This window comes from Scomber japonicus, chromosome 18 (assembly GCF_027409825.1).
Source record: "Scomber japonicus isolate fScoJap1 chromosome 18, fScoJap1.pri, whole genome shotgun sequence".
Taxonomy (NCBI): domain Eukaryota; kingdom Metazoa; phylum Chordata; class Actinopteri; order Scombriformes; family Scombridae; genus Scomber; species Scomber japonicus.
This window is the reverse complement of record NC_070595.1, coordinates 24,579,234-24,598,338: the sequence shown is the minus strand read 5'-3', so window position 1 is coordinate 24,598,338 and position 19,105 is coordinate 24,579,234. Positions and strand designations below refer to the sequence as shown.

Sequence of the window (19,105 nt, the reverse complement as noted above, 5' to 3'; positions counted from 1 at the left end):
TGGGTTGTCTGAGATGTGTTTCTATGTGATTTTGGCTCTCTTAAGTGTGGTGCTGTAAACCAAGCAATTTCCTGTGAAGGATCTGTAAAGTATCTATCTATCTATCTATCTATCTATCTATCTGTCTATCTATCTATCTGTTGGCATGATAACACTTTCTAATAAGCAATAAACGCAAAGTACAAGGCAGATAGGAATGTTGTGGATTTTGCAAGTATTTGATTGTCAACCAAATTGAACAAATTGAAATTTTGATCCGATGAAAAGAGTGAATGTCTTTGCCAAATTTCATGCGAATCTATCAAATAGTCGTTGAGATACTTCAGTGTGGACTGTGATGGCGGACTGACCGAACACACCGACATTGCCACCCTTCGTAGCCACTTAAGATGGGTTAGGGTTAGGGTTAGGCTAGAGAAAGATTAAAATAACATAAGCCTTATCCTTTCATAACCTGAATAAATTATTAAATTGGACCCCAGTTAACCCTCATGTTGTCTTCCTGTCGACTGTGCAACTTTAATCCTCCTGGATTAAAATTGACCTGTTTGTGAAGCATAAGGTCATCCCACTCTGTGTTAGACCTTTTTAGCCAACTTCATTCCAATTTATTACCAATTTATTACCATGTATTACACATATTCTTTGGAAATTATAGTCAGTAGGCCTAATTTAAATGAAACTGTACTTCATTTTTGAGTTAATGCCTGTTGACTGATCCAAGGACAACAGGAGGGTTAACAGAAATACACAACGAGCTGATGTTGTCAGATCAGATAATAACTAACAGCTCTGCTCTGTATGCTGCATCGATTCATATCAGCTGGTCAGAATGTAAACCAACCAGTTTAAAAGACAACTGGTTTCCATGTCTGTACAAAGGTTTTAAAGGAAATGGGAGTTAAATGAGATTGTTGTAGAGATTAGTAGGGGAATCATTTCCCGCACAGGAGAGAATGGAATGAAACAAAACATTGTCAATATTTCAGGTTCTTCCACTGATTAGATCGAATTGAAAATAACTCGACTAACTGACAAAACTTGTCTTATCTGATTTACTTTCTATATCAGACTGCAGATAAAAGAGAATCTCTTTCCACCTACAGGACAAGCAGCTCTGTAGTCTGTACAGGTCCTGCAGATGTGATGCAGAGTGTATGGAAGTTTCCACTGTAGAGTAATGTGTGGTGCACATTGCTCCAAATCCCCCGTCAGCTCAGTCCGCCTAGCACAATATTGATGGTGGATCCTGAGTCTTCATAGTTTGTTCAAACGCCTGCAGCCAAAGTTATCCCAAAGGTAGAATCTGTCTCAGTCAACCTATTACACAAGCAGTGTTGGGCAAGCTATTTGTAAAGTGTAGTGAGCTAGTAACTATACATTAAATGAAGCTCTACTATATTAAAACTATTGCAGTATAGTTTATTGTATAATTATATTTTATGTGATTTGCAGTTGAACAGTTTTTATCAGGCCCACTCTGTAATAGTCGCTACTGTCTACATGCAGTTTTGTTGTACTGTCTGCTGGTAAATGTTAAAAACTACAAATGTTTGTAATTATAATGTTTCAGAATAATCTAATCCTTTCATCTGTGCCCTAATGAAGGCTAATGTGTTGATAATACAATATTGTATAGTAGCTTTGACAATATTTTACTCATTTTAATTTTATTGTATGTTCAGACAAAATGAAAGTGATTTTTAGATGTGAAGCAATTACATAAAAAGTAAATATATAGATGCAAAAATGAGTCAACGCTTCCAACGTCCAATTAAAAATGTGCATATATCCTTAAAGCTTTATGAATCTGCTTTATAAATGTACAGAGATGGGAGGAAAAAGGAGACCAAAGAGAAATAACAGAAAGAATAGAGTCCTGAGTTGCTATCTAGCTTACCGTTAACGTACAGGTGGTATTTTGACTATTTTGGGCTAAAACGGTCCAGCAGTCAGATATGCAAAACGAGAATTGTAAACTGTAAACTGCCTATTCATATAAAGTCATATCCACCCTGCAGCATCGGTCACACCGCCAATACACACCACTGTTCAGAGAGTTGCCTGTCCTGCAGCTTGATTGGCTGTCTTGATTTGAGCACCATTTGAATTTTTGAACTTGCCCCTGCCCTTTTGTCGCACCATGAGCTTGGTCCACGCCGCCAGGTATCCCACCATGCTTTGTGCAACAAATTAGTCACAACCAGTCAGTTCACATACAGCTGTGCGGCTGGTAGCAAGATTATGTGAATCTGTAGACTAGTGTACAGTAGGCCTGCTGTGGACTCTGTATATAATAATAGTTATAATACATTTTACTTCTATAGCACTTTTCTTAGTAGAGTTATAAAGTGCTTAACAGAAAAAATAATTAACAAACAGTCCAAATAGCAGGGAATAAAATGTGGTTACACTGTCAAAAGTTTTTTTAAAGACACTTATCTATAAGACTTGTCTGATCTCAATCGACAGTATGTTCAGTTTTACTGTATTTAATTGTGGTAGTTTTCAATTAATTGTTTTACCATTCACGTGTAGCTTTAAACACAATTTAAATTGAGGACTTATAGCTTTCCTTTATTCTTCAGAGGCTTTCTATGTTAGCCGAGTGTCTCCTGAGCGTCTGTCCAGTATTGAACACAGCAGTCCGTTTGTCACCAGCATGATGGATAACCACGTACAGAATGAACCGATTCAGCAGGTTTTCTACCAGAGCCTGATGAAGTGCGGCATTTCCATCAGTGGGTGTAGACGCACAGCAGCCGGAGGAAACACTGCAGACTCATCACAGCAAAGTGCACAAAACAGACACATACTGTACAGATGTGTAAATACAAAGCTGGGTACACTATGATCTCTAAAATCATACATTTATACTGGTTATTCTCCAGAAAGTATTATATTAGCTTACTGTTATAATCAGTTTGACACCACCTATTAATTTATAGCATATACTGTAGCATTAGGTCATCCTAAAATGTGAGTAAACTGTGTTATGCAAATAAAAAACGTGCGTAAACTGAGTTCAGGTGAGTACAACTCTGCAAACCCACACACTCCTGTCTGTGTCCTTCGTGCCAAGAGAAAGACAACTGTGGATTGTATGCGATGCAGTAAGTGTGTGTGATGTTGGACAGGACTGAAAGCAGCCTGTGCCATTTGAGACAGTCTGTCCTGTCTTTTCCTTGTAAATCTGTGTGTCTTTTCTCTCTCGTGCCCGGGTGTGAAAACGCTGGAGGACACACAGATTCACTGCTGTCAAGACGGTGGCATTAAACTGGAGGTTGAACGTAGAGGTGATAATTTTATCACTTTAAATCCTAGTCAACAAAGGATGTTTTATGTAATCGTAAAGTTGATTTATGATTTATTGTTATTTAAAATAAGTATATTCTGGTGTATTTTCATTGTATAGTTTATTTGTAATGAGATGTAGAGTCTAGTGTGGAGTTTGTATTCTGTACCAGAAAAGTTTCAATAAATGATCAAATAAATTAAATAAATGTACTTACTAAGAATATGAAGAGTTGTAAATGATGTCCATTTAAAGTAAATGCAATTAACTCTTCTTTTTAAAGCTTTTTTGGACATTTTTGTCTTTAGATAGAAGCAACTGAATATAATTAACCACTGGAACAAATACATAATCTTGTGGAGTGGAGCTGGACCTACTGCTAGCTTGGTTAGCATGATGCATGCTAATTTTCGCTAGTGAACCACAGGCCTAAAACCATAAAAACAAAATGTATTTACCAGAAAAACTGAATATGTGACTCTTTAGAGTATCTTGTAGTACAACCAAATGCTGAATTAGTGTTTAAGGTGACCAAAATGCAAAATTCACTTCCATTAACTGAAAACACACCGCTAAGCCTGTACTCTGTGAATCTGCGGTTAATCAACGTTAGCCACTTATTAATTAAAACAATCGTTGAAGAGTAGAAACTAGCGATTGAAACCAAAAATTCAAAAGGGAAAATGTTTACTGAGGTACAAAATCAAGTGAGAAGGAGGGTAATTGTCCAATAGACTTCCATACAATTTGACTTCTCTTTGGAGTCGGTGTAGTCGCCCCCTGCTGGCCATTAGAAAGAAGGCAAGTTTAAGACACTTCTGCATTGGCCTCACATTTCAGAGCAGGAGCTAATCTACTTATTCATAAACTGAAGGACTGGAGAAATAAAACAAATGTCCTGATGATGGTGCCATTGAGGATAAATTAGAGGATCACCAAAGCTCAGACAATTCCTCATGGGGAAAAGATGCTGAGTCTGAAAACCAATGTCACCAAATGTCAACCTAAAAAGTAAAAGTTGTCTGGGAACAATGGATGTCTTTATGTTGAAGTATTTCAGTGAAGTTTGGCCAGGGACCATGAACTGATTGATTCTGTCATCCCGCAGCCCTTCCACTATGGCTAAAAATAATATACAGCACTACAGGCTACTTGTTATATATCTTATTTTACCACCTCTTCTCCTATACTGTGTAATTACTGTAAGTGCCCCACATTTTTTGAATACTTATACTGTAAATATAAAGCTGAGAATTAAAGAGATAACCGGCTTCATTAAATTGTGGGTCAAAATACTGAAGTACAGAGAGTACAAACATATGCTATTATATATGTGAAAATCTTCAAGCTCAGATTTGAGTGATTTTTATGTTTCAATGACTACGTTTGTAGATTATTTGAATGTAGGTCTACCAAAAATACTGATACATTTAACAGTGACAGCAACATTTTCCTATTAAAACATCAGATCAGCAAGTTTTCTTACAAAAATACGTTTTCTAACAAGAAAATATGAATATGTTATTACACAGAACTGACATTTGTTTTTACATATGACAGTCAAATCCTCAAAAAAGTCTGGAAAGCCATTAGAAATACAACTTTTATATCATTTTTGTACAAGAGATGTCATTCCCACAAGATTTGCCATTGAGGTAATAACATTGGCCTCAATGGCTTAAATTCCTCAGATGTCACTGTTAATCTGAGAAGTAAGACAAACCAGCGAGCACTTCCAACAAAGGATGATTAATTAATTCAAAACCTAAAATTAGATCACTTGCTAAGGGTTTAGAAACTTCTATATTGCATACATTTCTGTTTCTGCTTCTTATTCAACACATGCATTCAAACACATGTTAAAAGGAGATTCAGTGACCTAAATAACATGTCCGCAGGTCGGACTTCCAGCTGCACACCTGCAGCACACGCATACCTCCACGTGTCTGTCCTCCAGTACATGTCTGTGCTGAGATGGTGTGTGTTTCCTCTGCCCACAATAACACAAGTGCTAGACGTTCAGACTGGCTGCTGCTTGCATGACAGACTGACATCACTGCTGGCTCCGGCTGCTGTTTGCACTACAGCACGAAACTGTCCAGACCGAGACGACAAAGGCATCACTAACGGCGTGAAAATCGAGAATAACCACTGAAAGAAGTGGTGGCTACACTGCCTTTTTTGTCTCTGTGTTTATTTCTACATTTGTATATAAACTCTACATAGATATTTCGTCATGTGCAAAGCAGTTTGGTGCAGTAAGTTGTTGCTGCTGTTCTTCTGAGTACACCCAATGGGAAAATAAAGATATGAAAACCTACTTTGGCACATCATGACTGCTGGATTTTGTATCTTATTAAAATTTATTGAACTTTATATGTTGTTCAGTGGACTCAACTCTTTCCAACTTAATACTAAATTCAGAAGAGCATCTAAATAACTGACTCAACATACAGGTTATACAGGGTTATTTCTGCAATCTAAATAATGAACTTAGTACAAAAATTAACCAAGTGGGAAGGAACTTAAATGCAGAAGTAAGCCTGTTTAACACAACTGACTGAAAGGACAAGCAGAGTGCTTTAAGGACAGCTTCCTCATAGCAGCACTGCCCCATCTGGTGGATAGTTTGTATAAGAGGACAAGTTCTCAAATCCTTCAAGTGTGTCTTAAAATAGCAGTCAGGTATCCATACCAACGGTGAAAGAGGTTTTCCTTGCTTTAATAATTCCTCCTGTTCATACTGACTATTAAAAGATCCCCTTAACATGTGCTTTCAATGTAATGGACGTAGGACACAATGCACACAGTCATTTAAAAGTAGATGTGAAGCTTATATGAGGCTTCAGTAGTCTGAGTTAGTCATATCTGACACATTTACAGTCTTTTTAGCATCAGATTCCCTCTTTGTGTTTCCTCTGTTGAGCTGTGGTGGAAGTATAGTAACAAAAAGAGGAACTTTGGCACTAAAAAGACTGTAATGTTGTTGTTTGACAGCTGAAGCTTCATATTAGCTTCAGATCAACTTTTACATACATGCCTACATGCCATCCTTGCACAGAAGGAGGTCTGTGGGTTTTGTCCCTTATCACTTACATTTTAAGTGCATTATGAAGAGACCTTCAGTATGAACAGGAGAAATGATCACAGCAAGACAAACATCTTTTAATATTAATTTGGGCTCCTGACTGTTATTTTAAGACGGACTTAAAGATTATGCACATCTTGGTTTAAAAAAAACAAAACAGATACATTTAACAGCGATGTAATTTTTTGTCAGTATATTCTAATAGCGTATATTTTCTCTCTTTATGACAAACCAACTTCCTTTCTTATGAAACTGGACATGTTGTTACAACAGGAAACTGTTTATACTGTTAATATCATATGACAAAGACTGAAGAAAGCCTAGAAGCCTGTGATCTACTACACTTATAAATACTTTAACTTTTAAGTCTTTTTTTCATATAAGAGATCTGAATCCCAGAGGACTTGCCTTTGAGTAATAACATTGGCCTCATTGGCTTATATTTTTCACATTACGATGTCATTGTTAATCTGATTTGGAAGGAAAAACAAGGAGGATTTACAGCCTTTGGTGATGAAGTAATCGTAAAAATGTAAATAGAGTGACGTCATGTTGCACCTGTGACCTGCAGCTGAACTCCAGGAGTTTATAAAGAACGACAGTGAGGACTGAACAACCTGAAACCAAAAGTGAAAGCTGGCACACTGATTATATTAATCAGCCTTCTCCATTAACTTAAGAGGCTATTAATGAGGATTAATAAGCGCTCTGCTCTGATTGCATTTTTTTTAATATAGGCTGAATGTCCTCCACGGCACCCACACACCTCCTCCCCCTCCCCATCCTCTTCCTCTTCGTCACTTATCTGCCCGCCTTTGCACTTGCCCAAATATAAAGTTTCTTGGCGCAGGGACAGATTGAAATAGGGAGGAGTCTGACACACAGAGTTCAGCTCAGGACAGACTGAAGGACAAACAAGCTGAGAAGAGGAAGAAATTAAATGAGCAACGATTACACCAGAGAAATAAGAAGAGGAAAATAAAGCATATATAATATTGCCTACCTGAAGAACAGTAAGTTTTACCATAATTTACTCATTTTTTACATTTTAGCTAGATTAGTAGTACTCTGATATGCAGCAACAGCAGTAGGCCCAGGTTCAACCCTTACTGTACTGTAGGTGTTTATTTGTAAAGTTTTCAGGTATATAAATGATATTATCTGCTAATTATTTGATCACAAATATCAGATTCTTGCATACAAGTTATCTTCAGATCACTTGTTGTTATTTCTGTTGGTGTGTTGTGTATCTTGGGTCTGTACAAAGGTTACAGAAGTCCCCCTTGACATGCAAATACAGCAGCATAGGTCATTTTAATCTCCTTACGCTTCTTTGATGTGACATAACACTGAAGTGTGTGGTCACTTGTGTTTTTATATTCATCGTGTATGTTTATGCAGGTGTGATTAAACATTACTATCTATAAACTCTGCAGATGTCTCTGTCTGCTTTGGCCACTCGTCGGGTGTTTGCCGCTGCGTCGCATGCGAGCCATGAGGGAGGAGGTCAGTGTGGCTTTCCTGTGTCTATCTCATCTGTCATATTAGCCAAATTCAGACTTGCTATATGCATATACGAAAAAGCAAAAACAAAAAAAAACAACAACGCCTCAGAGTCTACTGTTGAACATTAACTGAAATGTCTGCAGAGCTGGCAGCCGTCCTGCACATTCACGCTGTTTGGCAGATAATCAGTTTTAATCATCAGTATGGACTCCAATGCACGACAGCTGCTCTAAATTTATGTTTGCATTCGACACACACAAACACACACACACACACACACACACACACACATATTTGGATTTATTTTAGTGCTTTAGTCATGTGTTTTGTTGGTTTTTTAACTAATTGTTTTCCACAGCAAGGACCTGGAAGATACTGACCTGGGTGCTGGCCTTACCTGGTGTTGGTGTCTGCATGGCCAACGCCTACATGAAGATGCAGGCTCACTCGCATGGCGCACCAGAGTTTGTGCCATATCCTCACCTGCGCGTCCGCACCAAGGTGAAGCTCATTTTACCCACTTTTTCAGAACTCTGCAAAAAAAACATTATTTAAATAGGAATGGTCTTCAGTGAATGTAAAGATTTTACTTTACTAATTTGCTAACATGTCTCCTTGTAGAAATTCCCCTGGGGCGATGGAAACCACAGCCTGTTCCACAACCCTCACACCAATGCTCTGCCCGAAGGCTACGAGGGCTCCCACCACTGAGGGGACCAGTCACATTTCTCTACTCCTTAAACTCCAGTCTGCAGCCTGCTTGACTTAATTATACTGACCGAGGCGGAGGCGAAGTAGCATCGCCATCAAGCGGTGCACTCAGATGGGAATAAAACCACTTTATGCTCTCTTACAATGAGTGCCATTTCTTGTTCCTTTAATTCAGAGTAGCGTGCAATTTATGTGTGGTGTCTTCTTTTACTCCCAATAAGGGTCATCAATGCTAGAAATGTTCAAATCCTGCACACTGGGGCTTTAAAGGATAACTTTGCTGATATTATGTGTTTCCCTATTGTCAATAAATCCCATAAAAAAGTTAAAAAAACATTAATGTTAGTTTAGTCAAAGCCTGATGTTAGTTGTTTATTCTTTGATGCCACAGACCTCCAACTGTTAATGTGCCACACTGCTGCAGCATACCCCTTCTTTACAATGATCATGGGCACTGTAGTTAAATTTGAGTCAGTCCCACACATGCTGTCTTGTTGCTGTAAATACTGGGGACCCAAATTTAAGATATTCAGAGTCTGACTTTCAGATAAATGCATTAACTGTGAGGGCAATTAGAGGAGGGGGTCAATATTAGTGTATTAATTTGTCATTTGCTTGACATATCTGCAGATGTGTGTCATGTTTTACCTTTAAAACTCACATTTTAATGCCTTTGTTCAACATCACTTTTCGTCTTAAAGAGATGAAAAAAAGGTTGTGCATCCTGTTAGTAGTTCAGCTATAAAACCCTACAGTGCACTAAAGAGCGTCTCTCCTGTCAGCTGAGGAGTCGTAGCTGTATCAGCGTCTTTGAAAAGCGGTTTGGGCATCATCACTAACGTTCAAGACCAGAGGTAAGAGATGAAAAAGAAATGAGCCCCGTGCTCCTCTGCATTGACCTGTCCGTTGACTTTGTATAGTTTTGTTTGTCATGTTATCATGTGTGTGTTTGTGTATAATGACGCAGCTATAAAAAACAAAACAGGAAGTGATTTGACTGATAAAACAGAAGTTGACTCAGGAGCTTCTTGACACTGTAGTAAATACTCACTAAAGGGCCAAACGTGTATAAATCCGCAGCTCAAAATAATCCCCAAAAAATGCATATTTTTCTCTTTTTTGGGGAATATTTGGTATAAAAACTAAAGTGGTTGTTTTAAAAAGGAATTAAATTACATATGTGTAACCTATATTTTTCAGTAGGAAGAAATGATGGAAGTTGGAGAGTATTGAGAGACTTTTTTAGTTTTTGTATTTTTATGTGATTTGATTGAATCTCTGCAGCTTTATCCTTTAAAATGCAAAAAACATTTAGTAATAATTAGCAGCATGCCAGGTGTCATTGGGTAAAAGGTGAGGTACACACTGGACAGGTCTCCAGTCCATCACAGGGCTAACAGATTAAACAGACAACCATTCACACCTACGGGCAATTAAGAGTCTCCAATTAACCTTTATGTTACACTGCACCACCCTGCCGCCCTGCCGCCCTATGCTAGGTGTTGGACTCCTGAAAATGAAAAGTTATAACGATTCATTCACTAAATTCTGAATTCAACAGTTTTGAGACATTTATCTCTCTGTTGGATTGAAATAATATAACAGACTGACATTACCTGAAGATATGTGCTCTGATCAATGTGTAGAAAATCTGTTTCTGGATCCAAAAATCAAACAAGAAAAAAAAACTGAAGGCAAAGTGAAGCTCCAACAACGTATTAAGTGGCATAAATTTATATATTCAGTTGGCATAAATTGATATGCGACAGGTGAAATCTACACTGTATATCAGGCTATTTCATATTATCTCTATGTATGTACAAAATAAACAACTGGCTCCTAGACCAAACCTGATAATTCCAGTTCTTCCAGCTAAATTAATTACATTTATCAAATGCAATGTACACATTTGCTGACACTCGTCTCCCTGCCCTCCCTTCAAAAAAAAAAAGAAGAAAAGAAAAATCACAATACAAATGTCATTAGAAGTTAAACAACAGTAAATTAACACCATTATGTCATGCTGTGACAGGCTACAAACTAAAATAAAAATTCAGGCTTTGAAATTATGAAAATAAATCAACATTCTTGTTAGTGCCGAAGAAATTCATACAGCATGTTTTTCAGGTAATGATGCCACTGTTATAACCTGCACTTTGTACTATATTAGACATTTAATAAAATTATAACAATGGCATCTTTTTGAGAGGCTTATAACAAGCTCCCCAAGTCGACTCTGAGTCTGATCTGTGCCCTCTGAATTCATATCAATCACATCACTCCACGTTTCATCAGCTCAGCTCAGAGCGGCCGTGGCCAGACTCAGCAGGTCCTGTTTCAGAGCGTCCGTGCAGTCGGCCTCTCTGGCGAGTCTGCGAAGGCATTCCCTGGCGAGGGAGGAGGAGGAGAAGGGCCGAGGACAGTCCTGACAGCCCAGCAGCAGAGACAAGCAGGCCCGACCCAGCGCTGGGTAGCTGTACCGCTGGGAAAACCAGTATATCTGAGGGAGGAGAGCAGCCAGCATCCCGCCCTGTGCTGAACTTCTCGTCAAGTTCTTTGGTCTCAGCTCTTCTGGAGTGAGTGAGCTTGATCTGGACACCGGGGCGTCCTTCAGGTCCGTAGAAAGACTGAGTTCCCTGCTAGCCTTTCGACTAGCCGCAGAGCTTTTTTTACTGTCTGTTTGATGTAGGAAACTGTTTGGTTTCTTCGTCTGTCCCGGTAGATTTTCCGTTTGTGCCTCTAAGCCACTCAACTCCAACTCGGATGTTCGATTGGCCAGGTTCTCCTCGGCGGACTCGAGACATTCTTGGTCCATTTTAGATGCGTCCTTGTCGGCGTTGTCCTCCGTGGGAGCTGATGCAGCTCGACTAGCAGCCTTGGTGGAGCAGGACAGGAGAAGAGACACGCAGAGATCCTCTAACTCTCTCTGCAGCTCCGTCACCAAGAATCTGCACGCTCCGGTCATCACCTCGCCTAGACGTGTTTTCTGGAAAGCCGGGTGCTCCCCCGTCTCCTTTTTGCAGAAATCCAGCCCTTCAAGGACCAGTGTGTTCAAAATCTGACAGTGTCCTCTCTTCTCTCCATCACCCCCTTCTTTTGTTGTTTCCGTGTCGTTTGTGAGGCGACACCCGTGCAGGTAATGCAGCACCGGTAGCAACATACCTGTGCTAACATCTTTAATGTGGATGGCTTCCTCCACGTCACCCTGAGCCTCTCCGAATCCGCCTCTCAGCAGAGCCCTGAAGTACTCAGAGCCGACCCCGTCCGTGCCCTCCACCCCTGCTACAGCCTCCCTGTTGGCCGGGATCTCGGTGCCGTCGTCCAGCAGCAGCAGGAGGTCAAAGTCTGACTCACCGTAAGGACAGACGTCTACTAGTCGAGCCTTTTTCGAAGGAGGGGGTGAAGCAGCGTCGCTTTTAGCGACCGTCTGTGTTTTAACCGGGTTGACATGTCTTTTGTCGAGGTCCGCTTTGACGCCTCCCGTCAGGTTAGAGAGACATCCAATCAGGAGAGAGAGGTACAGCGAGTGGGGCTGAGAGGTCAGAGCTGAATGGGGTAAGTTAAACCAATCGGAAAGGAACCTCCCACTTTCAGCGGGGTGGTCTTCATCCATGTCATCGTCATCGCAGCAGAGGGGCTGCAGAGCCAAGAGCAGACCGCCGCTGTCCAGGAGGAGCTTCTTCAACAGGGGCTTGTTGCTGTCGAAGGAAAAGAGGATTTATAAAACTCATATTTGATTGATTATCTTAATCATCTGTCTGAAAGTAAACCTGAGAATATTTAGTTTCTTTGTAAGATCAAGTAAATTAAAAAGCATTAACTCAGTAAAATCTTTAAAGGCCCTTGAGACTATTATGAGGACAAAAAAAGCTGATTTTACAACATTCCTACACTTTTCAGTCTTAAAACCTGACAGATCTCATATTTCTACACCTTTACGACTCACCTGCTGATTAACGGCAGAGACAGAGCGCAGTTCATCTTGTCTGACTCGGAGCCGGAAAGCATCACATGAGCGAGAACTCCCGAGCCGAATCCAGACTCACACTGGACCCGCAGATTACTGAGAAGAGCCAAACCTACGAGGACAGTCACAATTATAAACTTCTCTTATATATCAAAGGGCTGCAATGAATAGTTTAATTGATTAGGTGATTGACAGAAAATTAATGAGCAACTACGATAATCGCTTCAGTCATTTTTTAAGCTGGTTGCATTAGCGAAATTTGACACTTTTTATGTGTCATGTATATCATGATTAATTAATATAACAATAATGGCCAGATTAATCAACAGTGAAAATGGTTGTTAACTGCAGCCCTAAAAATGACGAATAGTTTAATTTAATATTTAAGCTAATTCCTGGTAATTAGTCTTGGCAAAAGAATTATATTTAATGATTTACACACCAATGTAATAGAAGATTAATCAAATTTTTATTATCTCTAACTTTAAATAGTCTTTTTTTATTTGTCACATCCATAATGTGTTTGGACTTTGGACTGTTTATTAGACAAAATAACATATTTTAAGGCATCGCTGAGGGCAGTAAGAAATTATAACTGGTATTTATCACAATTTTTGGACATTAAAACAATTAATAGAGAAAATATGGGAGGATTAATTAATAATGAAAGTGGTTGTCAATTGTAGCCCTAAAACAGTCCATTACAAATGTTGCTTTTAATTATTCTAACTACTTCTGGGTAATTACTCTTGGCAAAATAACTGGATTTCATGATTTACTCACTAATATTAATTATAATAAAAGAAGATTAATCAAATATACATTATCTATAACTTCAATAAGGCAATATGTAACTGTTTATCTTTGTTGAAACTGTTATTTTAAAGAAACTATGAAGTTTACAGGTTGAATAACGCTCCTCAAAAGTTACCATGAAATCAACCTGCAACCCTCACTATGATCTTCTTTCTCTTACCCAGTTGTCTAACTTTAGCTTTCACTCGGTCCGTCTGCCTCCTCTCTCCCTCCGATCCCCGCTCCCTCTGGCAGAGATGGTGGCGAATCAGCGCCACGGAGCCGGTCCGGACCAGCGACTGCAAACAGTTGGGGTTGCAGCTCAGCCGGCACAGCATGCGGAAGCACCTGCTGCTGGGGTCCTGGTGCTGGGTGAGGTAGTACAGCAGGCCGGACATGATGCCCGAGTTAACCAGAGCGGCACTCGGGTCCGTGGCGTGGGAGAAGCGAGAAAGCAGCAGCAGGATGGGAGACTCCGGCGTCCAGGGTTCAGGGTGGTAAGGGTGGTGGTACGCCATGGAGCGGGAGGCAGAGGGAGGGGTGTCAAGAGTGACTTTTGATAAACAGACTGAGGAGTGAGCCCGCTGCCTCCTTCTGTGCGGGGATGTGAACTTTGATGGAGAAACTGGTGTTTTAGTGGGAGAGGAGACGGTGGAGGAGGCGGGCTGGATTTGGGGACTGGAGGGAGGCGGATCGGTGACTACTTTCCCCGGGGATGACAGCTGGGGCACGCAAGAGGGCTGAGCTACTTTTTTAGAAGCAGAAGAGGGAGCGGGGTTGGGAGGAGAAGAGTTTTTAAGAGAGGGGTGTGAGTCAGGGTTTGGGGAGGAGGTTTGAGGGGATGAAGACGGTTGGATCTGAAGACTTGCCCATTCCCCATCAACACCGCCCGGGGAATCGAGCAGGTCTCCCTCAGAAGAGATCAAACCCTCGGACACCAACCAGGACCTGAGGAAACAAAAAAGACCATCAGCTTTAAAAGAGAAGAATGATAAAGAATAATAAAAAGTTCATTCAGATAAATTAAAGAAACCTGAACTCTTCATTTTACATACCTGAGACTTAAAAAGCTCGATGAGCACAGACCTTGCTCCCGACCCGCCTCCTCCTTCTTGTACCCCTCGGGTGGGGGGAAATCGAAAGAGTCGAAACATGTTGAGGAGAGAAGCTCAGTGGGAGACATGCTGGAGGTGATGCTTACGTCCATCTTCTCGGGGGGTTGCTCCTCCCCTCTGGTGAGCTCGACGAGTCGGGCAACAAGCAGAGGGACCAGCCCTAACTCCTGCAACTGCTCCATGGCCGTCTCATCGAACACAAAGTCCACACAGGCAAGAATAGCCAGCCGGGAAAGGGGGTGACTCTTGTGGGCGGCCAAAAAGCTGATTAACGCCTCCAGTCCGCCGCTCTCCTTCACCTTAGCCCGGTTGACGGCTTCCTTACAGCACAAGCACAGCGCCTTGAGGAAGACTCCAGACTTCAGCGGGTCTCTCTTCACCTCCTCTGTGAATTTCTGAATGACCCCGAGTGACCCCACAAGAGGGCGCAGGCAGCCTTGGGAGCACATGTTGGCCAAAGTTTTCAGTGCCAGCTCCTCGAAAGGTTTACCGGACTCCCCCGACGCCATGACACCGAGCTGAGCCAGGACCCCAGAACGCGACACCTCCCTGGCACACTCGACACCGCAGCTCCGGGTCAGCTCATGGATGGTCCTGAGCGCCGCCCGCCTCAGCCCCTGGGGGTACTCCGGAGCGATGAGGGGGGCGAGGGCAGATACGGTCCCTTGGGTGAGCAGCGCCAGGCGGTTGGAGGGCGTGTCGGAGAGGTAGAGGAGAGCTCGAGCGGCTGACTGAGCACACTCCAGTTTAGGGCAGGGGTCTTTGGGGGGAGCAGCGGTGGGGGACGAGGGGGCAGAGGAGAGAGACACACAGAGGAGGAGGAGAGCAACGCCACCTGTGTAGGAAAAAGAAAGAAGAACTGATTAATGGTAATATGAATAGACATTTCCAACTGTAGTCTATTTATCTCTGTCACCTCTAGGGTTGGGTACCGAGGTCCGCACTTTTAATAGTACCGACCGAATTATGTCAGTACTACCGAGTATTGACTTACATCAAATTAAACGGTGCCTAATTTCGGTACATTCAGACGCATAGCTCTGCAGAGGAACACACGAGCTGAGTGCATGACAGAGCAGATTATTATATCTCTGCCCTGAAACTATTTATACTTTGCTCATGGGTGCAATACCACCAGTAACCTGTGCTGGCGTTTATAGAGAAATCTCATGAACGTCATAACACCTACTAAACTCAGTCATGGTGTCACAATGTGTAACTATAACAGCGCTACAGCTACACAGATGCATTGTGGGAAAACAGTGTTAACAACAGAAACACATATGAAGAAATATGTTTAGAAGAAATATGGTTCATAAAGGCTAAATAACCTATGTGAATATATTTTTATATATATTTTGCACATTATATATGTTTTATATGTTTACTTTTTTTATTTTCTTTCTAATAATTGCACCCTTCATATTTATTTACATCTTTATTCTTTTTGTGTGTGTGTTGTATTGATCTTTACCTTTGTTGGAGAGGTGTAATAATTAATGTGTATTATTAAATGTTCATATTTTCATACTTTTATATTATTTTTAAAATGTTGAAAATAAGTAGGCAAAATATTTTAAAGTAAGGATTTTGGGACTTTTTGGGTTGATACTTACATTACAGATTACAGATTACAGATTTAGAGTAAAGTACCGAAATGAAGCACTGTTGCGTACCGATACCGAACACCAGGTCAAATATGAAAGGTACCCAACCCTAGAAACTAGGGCTGGGTAATTAATCGAAAAATAATCGAAACCAACATTTAGAAACTCGACTTAATCTTGCTCATGTCAAGTAATCGTGGTGTTCACTGTTGCCATGACAGCAAAGGTTGCATATCTTTAAGGAATTTGAAAACTTTTCTCCAGTGATCATTTTTACCCAAACCATGATCTTTAACCACAGCGTCACACCTTAAAACATCATTATTTTCACTCCCTAAAGATAGTCATGTGCTAAAATAGAAACTGTGAAAATACATAATTGTTCATCAAGGGTGGAAGCGAGGTTAAAAGTTCAATTAATCGTGATTTTGATTTTTGCCATAATCGCCCAGCCCTACTAGAAACCTCTGCTTTCCCACACTGTCAAAAACCGCTTCATTCATAATTCGGCCGTCACCACATCTGAGCTCTCTAGATGCTCTAACTTGTTACTCTGACCTATTATTACACAAACCAGCCGTCAACACCATGACCTCTGTGGTATCCAGGGAGACTCGTCCAAAAGTTTCCACCTACTGGCCTCGCTCCACCACCACCACCAGCCGCAGCATTTAGACTTCAGGGGGATCATGTCCTTTCTTCCTATCTCCCTACGCTTTATGTAGATTTTTCACATTGTTGGAGTCTCATCGCCAAATTTCTAACTAAACTCTCCTTATTCAAGTTTCTTATAAAGAGATAAGATATTCAACACATTTGGACCACTTGGCAAGTTTCTGCACACCTGTCCCTCTCATCCACTGGTAATGAATTATAATGTGAACAGCTGGATGGATCACTTCATGTATCAAGAATATTTAAGATTATTTTTAGGCTTTTTTTTGGCTTTATTACAAAGTTTGACTGTGAAGACACATGAAATGTATGGAGGGAGGGATGTTGGCCGACAGGATGTCCAACTACAGCTGCAAAGATTAGTCCATTTATTGATTAGCTGCCAACTATTAAATTAATTGCAAACTATTTTGATAACTGCCTAATCATTTTGAGTCATTGTTTAAGGAAAAAAAAAGTATAAATTCTCTTATTCCAGACAAAACAAGGCATTTGAAGGTGTAATTTTGGGCTTTGGGAAACAGTGATCTAAATTTTTAACCATTTTCTGACATTTTATGGACCGAACAACTAACAAACTAATTTAGAAAATAATCAGATTAACAGATAATTAAAATAATCTTTAGTTGCCTTACCCTCAACTATAAAAATGTATGAATTTATATATAACAATGTCTATATATAACAGGTTAGAAAGCCAAAATCCAGTATCTGCATTGTCAATTTATAAAATCAAAAACATTTTAATTTAAACTGAAAATATCTGAGTGCCAACATCGTAAAGCCTGCCCATAAATCAGTGTTTCTTTCCAGTGAAAAGAAAAGAAAAAATATAACTTATTATAAATTTTATTTAATTCTGCTGCAAAAAGCATTAAAGCTGCTTCTCATTTCTAAATGCAGGAAAAAAAAAAACAGCCAACTAAAAAACTGATGTAGTGATACGCGCTACCATTTCCCTCCTCTCACTTACCGGCAGAGTGGATGAGTGCTGAGCTCTCTGGATCCATCGCCAAGTTTCCCAAAGCTCGGGCTGCTCGGTTCTGGACGGTCTCCAGGGCAACATTTCTCTTCAGGATGTCCACTGAGAAAGTCAAGAATATTTTTTTTTTTAGGATTAAATGTTTTAAAATGTGATAAAATGATTGCGAATTCTGGCTTTTGTCATAAAAAGTCACATGAGTGGATGATTTCACTTACCTACGACGTTTATTCCATCCAGCTTACGAACCTGTAGTGGAAGACGGTTCAGTTATGAGCAATTTAAAGATTAAATCAGTTTTCAATATATTTTTAATTATTCAGTTCATCTCACCTCTATGCGTGTCTCCAGCTCAGTGCAGCAGTTGGCCAGGATGCTGAGAGCCAGGTCCAAAGTTTTCCTGGAGCACTCTGGGTGCCCTAGCAGGTCCACCAGGGGCCGAAGACCACCTCGAGTTCTGAATCGGGCGATGCCGGCCTTGTCACCCTTGATGTGCTGCGTCCGGATGGCAACCAGGGCTCTCCACTGAGAGACCCTGGACCTCTTATCCATCTCTCTGCCACCGCCTGAGTCTGCCTTGCCATGTTCGGCCCCTGATCGAGGTTTGGAGAGGTGACTCAAGCACCAGGTCAGAGAGGACTCGGGTGATGATGGGTGCCCCTCCTTGGCGTGTGCTCGAGATTGTTTCCAGTCACTTTGCACAGGTGATGCAGCCATGGTGTCTCTGCCTGGCTCACTAATCTCAATATTCTTCCTTTCAGCAAACAAAAACACTACACACACTCTTGAGCATCCCTGGAGGCTGCCAGTGAAACACTAACAAATCAAACATGTCCTTTTTTTTCTCTCTGTTTCAATTAATCAACTAAATAACTCAGCTGGTGAAATGTGACTTTACTGTGTTCATTCATATTTTTTCAAAACAAAAAAGTTTCCACACAAATAACACAGTGGTGTGGTCAGAACTACAGATACCAGCATGGAAAAGTAAAGTTGTACCACCTGATGCCGCGGTGCCTTCTGGGAAATGGAGTCCCACCAGCTTCGGTCCACTCCCTTACCAAAAAACAGGCCTACATCGTGAGGAGGCCGACCACGCGTTATTCTGCGTAATGGACGTGTACTTGCTCAACACAACACATGTTTGCACATCAAATGACGAATCAAAGCTCTGTTTGTTCAATGTTTTGACACCACTGGCCCACTAATTTTGGTGCAACAAAAAAGCAATCGCCTGTGTTAGCCGCTAACGCCATCTTTAGCCAAACAACAAAAACAGGGGGCGGTCGAGGGAGGGAGCACGGAGTGAAGAGGAGGGTCGGCGAGGTAGATGGTGGGAGTTGTAGTTCAGAAAGTCGCTGCTT

General features: G+C 40.9%; 2 protein-coding genes across 2 annotated transcripts; one reads left to right on the top strand and one right to left on the bottom strand.

Annotated features, from left to right (window-relative positions):
- Positions 1–7,240: 7,240 nt before the first annotated feature.
- LOC128378956 (cytochrome c oxidase subunit 6A, mitochondrial) lies at positions 7,241–8,748 on the top strand. The gene is made up of 4 exons (XM_053338544.1): positions 7,241–7,396; positions 7,820–7,889; positions 8,248–8,390; positions 8,511–8,748. The coding sequence occupies exons 2-4, from the start codon at positions 7,820–7,822 to the stop codon at positions 8,598–8,600; spliced, it is 303 nt and encodes a 100-aa protein (XP_053194519.1). The 5' UTR covers positions 7,241–7,396; the 3' UTR covers positions 8,601–8,748.
- Positions 8,749–10,231: 1,483 nt separating this feature from the next.
- On the bottom strand, positions 10,232–18,992 carry armc5 (armadillo repeat containing 5). The gene is made up of 7 exons (XM_053338487.1): positions 18,075–18,992; positions 17,960–17,990; positions 17,733–17,843; positions 14,418–15,312; positions 13,544–14,310; positions 12,547–12,679; positions 10,232–12,298 (listed from the first exon to the last, which is right to left on the bottom strand). Exons 1-7 carry the CDS (start codon positions 18,456–18,458, stop codon positions 10,897–10,899), a joined length of 3,723 nt encoding a protein of 1,240 aa, XP_053194462.1. The 5' UTR covers positions 18,459–18,992; the 3' UTR covers positions 10,232–10,896.
- Between the last annotated feature and the right edge of the window lie 113 nt (positions 18,993–19,105).

Bases quoted from the DNA above. Each gene is read 5' to 3' on its own strand.
- armc5 (XM_053338487.1), bottom strand. From the start codon at position 18,458: ATGGCTGCATCACCTGTGCAAAGTGACTGGAAACAATCTCGAGCACAC. The intron at 17,991-18,074 runs GTGAGATGAACT...CTTCCACTACAG, and splicing joins AGCTGGAGACACGCATAGAG to GTTCGTAAGCTGGATGGAAT. The intron at 12,680-13,543 runs GTAAGAGAAAGA...CTGTCCTCGTAG, and splicing joins AGCTAAAGTTAGACAACTGG to GTTTGGCTCTTCTCAGTAAT.
- LOC128378956 (XM_053338544.1), top strand. From the start codon at position 7,820: ATGTCTCTGTCTGCTTTGGCCACTCGTCGGGTGTTTGCCGCTGCGTCG. The intron at 7,890-8,247 runs GTCAGTGTGGCT...TGTTTTCCACAG, and splicing joins TGCGAGCCATGAGGGAGGAG to CAAGGACCTGGAAGATACTG. The intron at 8,391-8,510 runs GTGAAGCTCATT...GTCTCCTTGTAG, and splicing joins ACCTGCGCGTCCGCACCAAG to AAATTCCCCTGGGGCGATGG.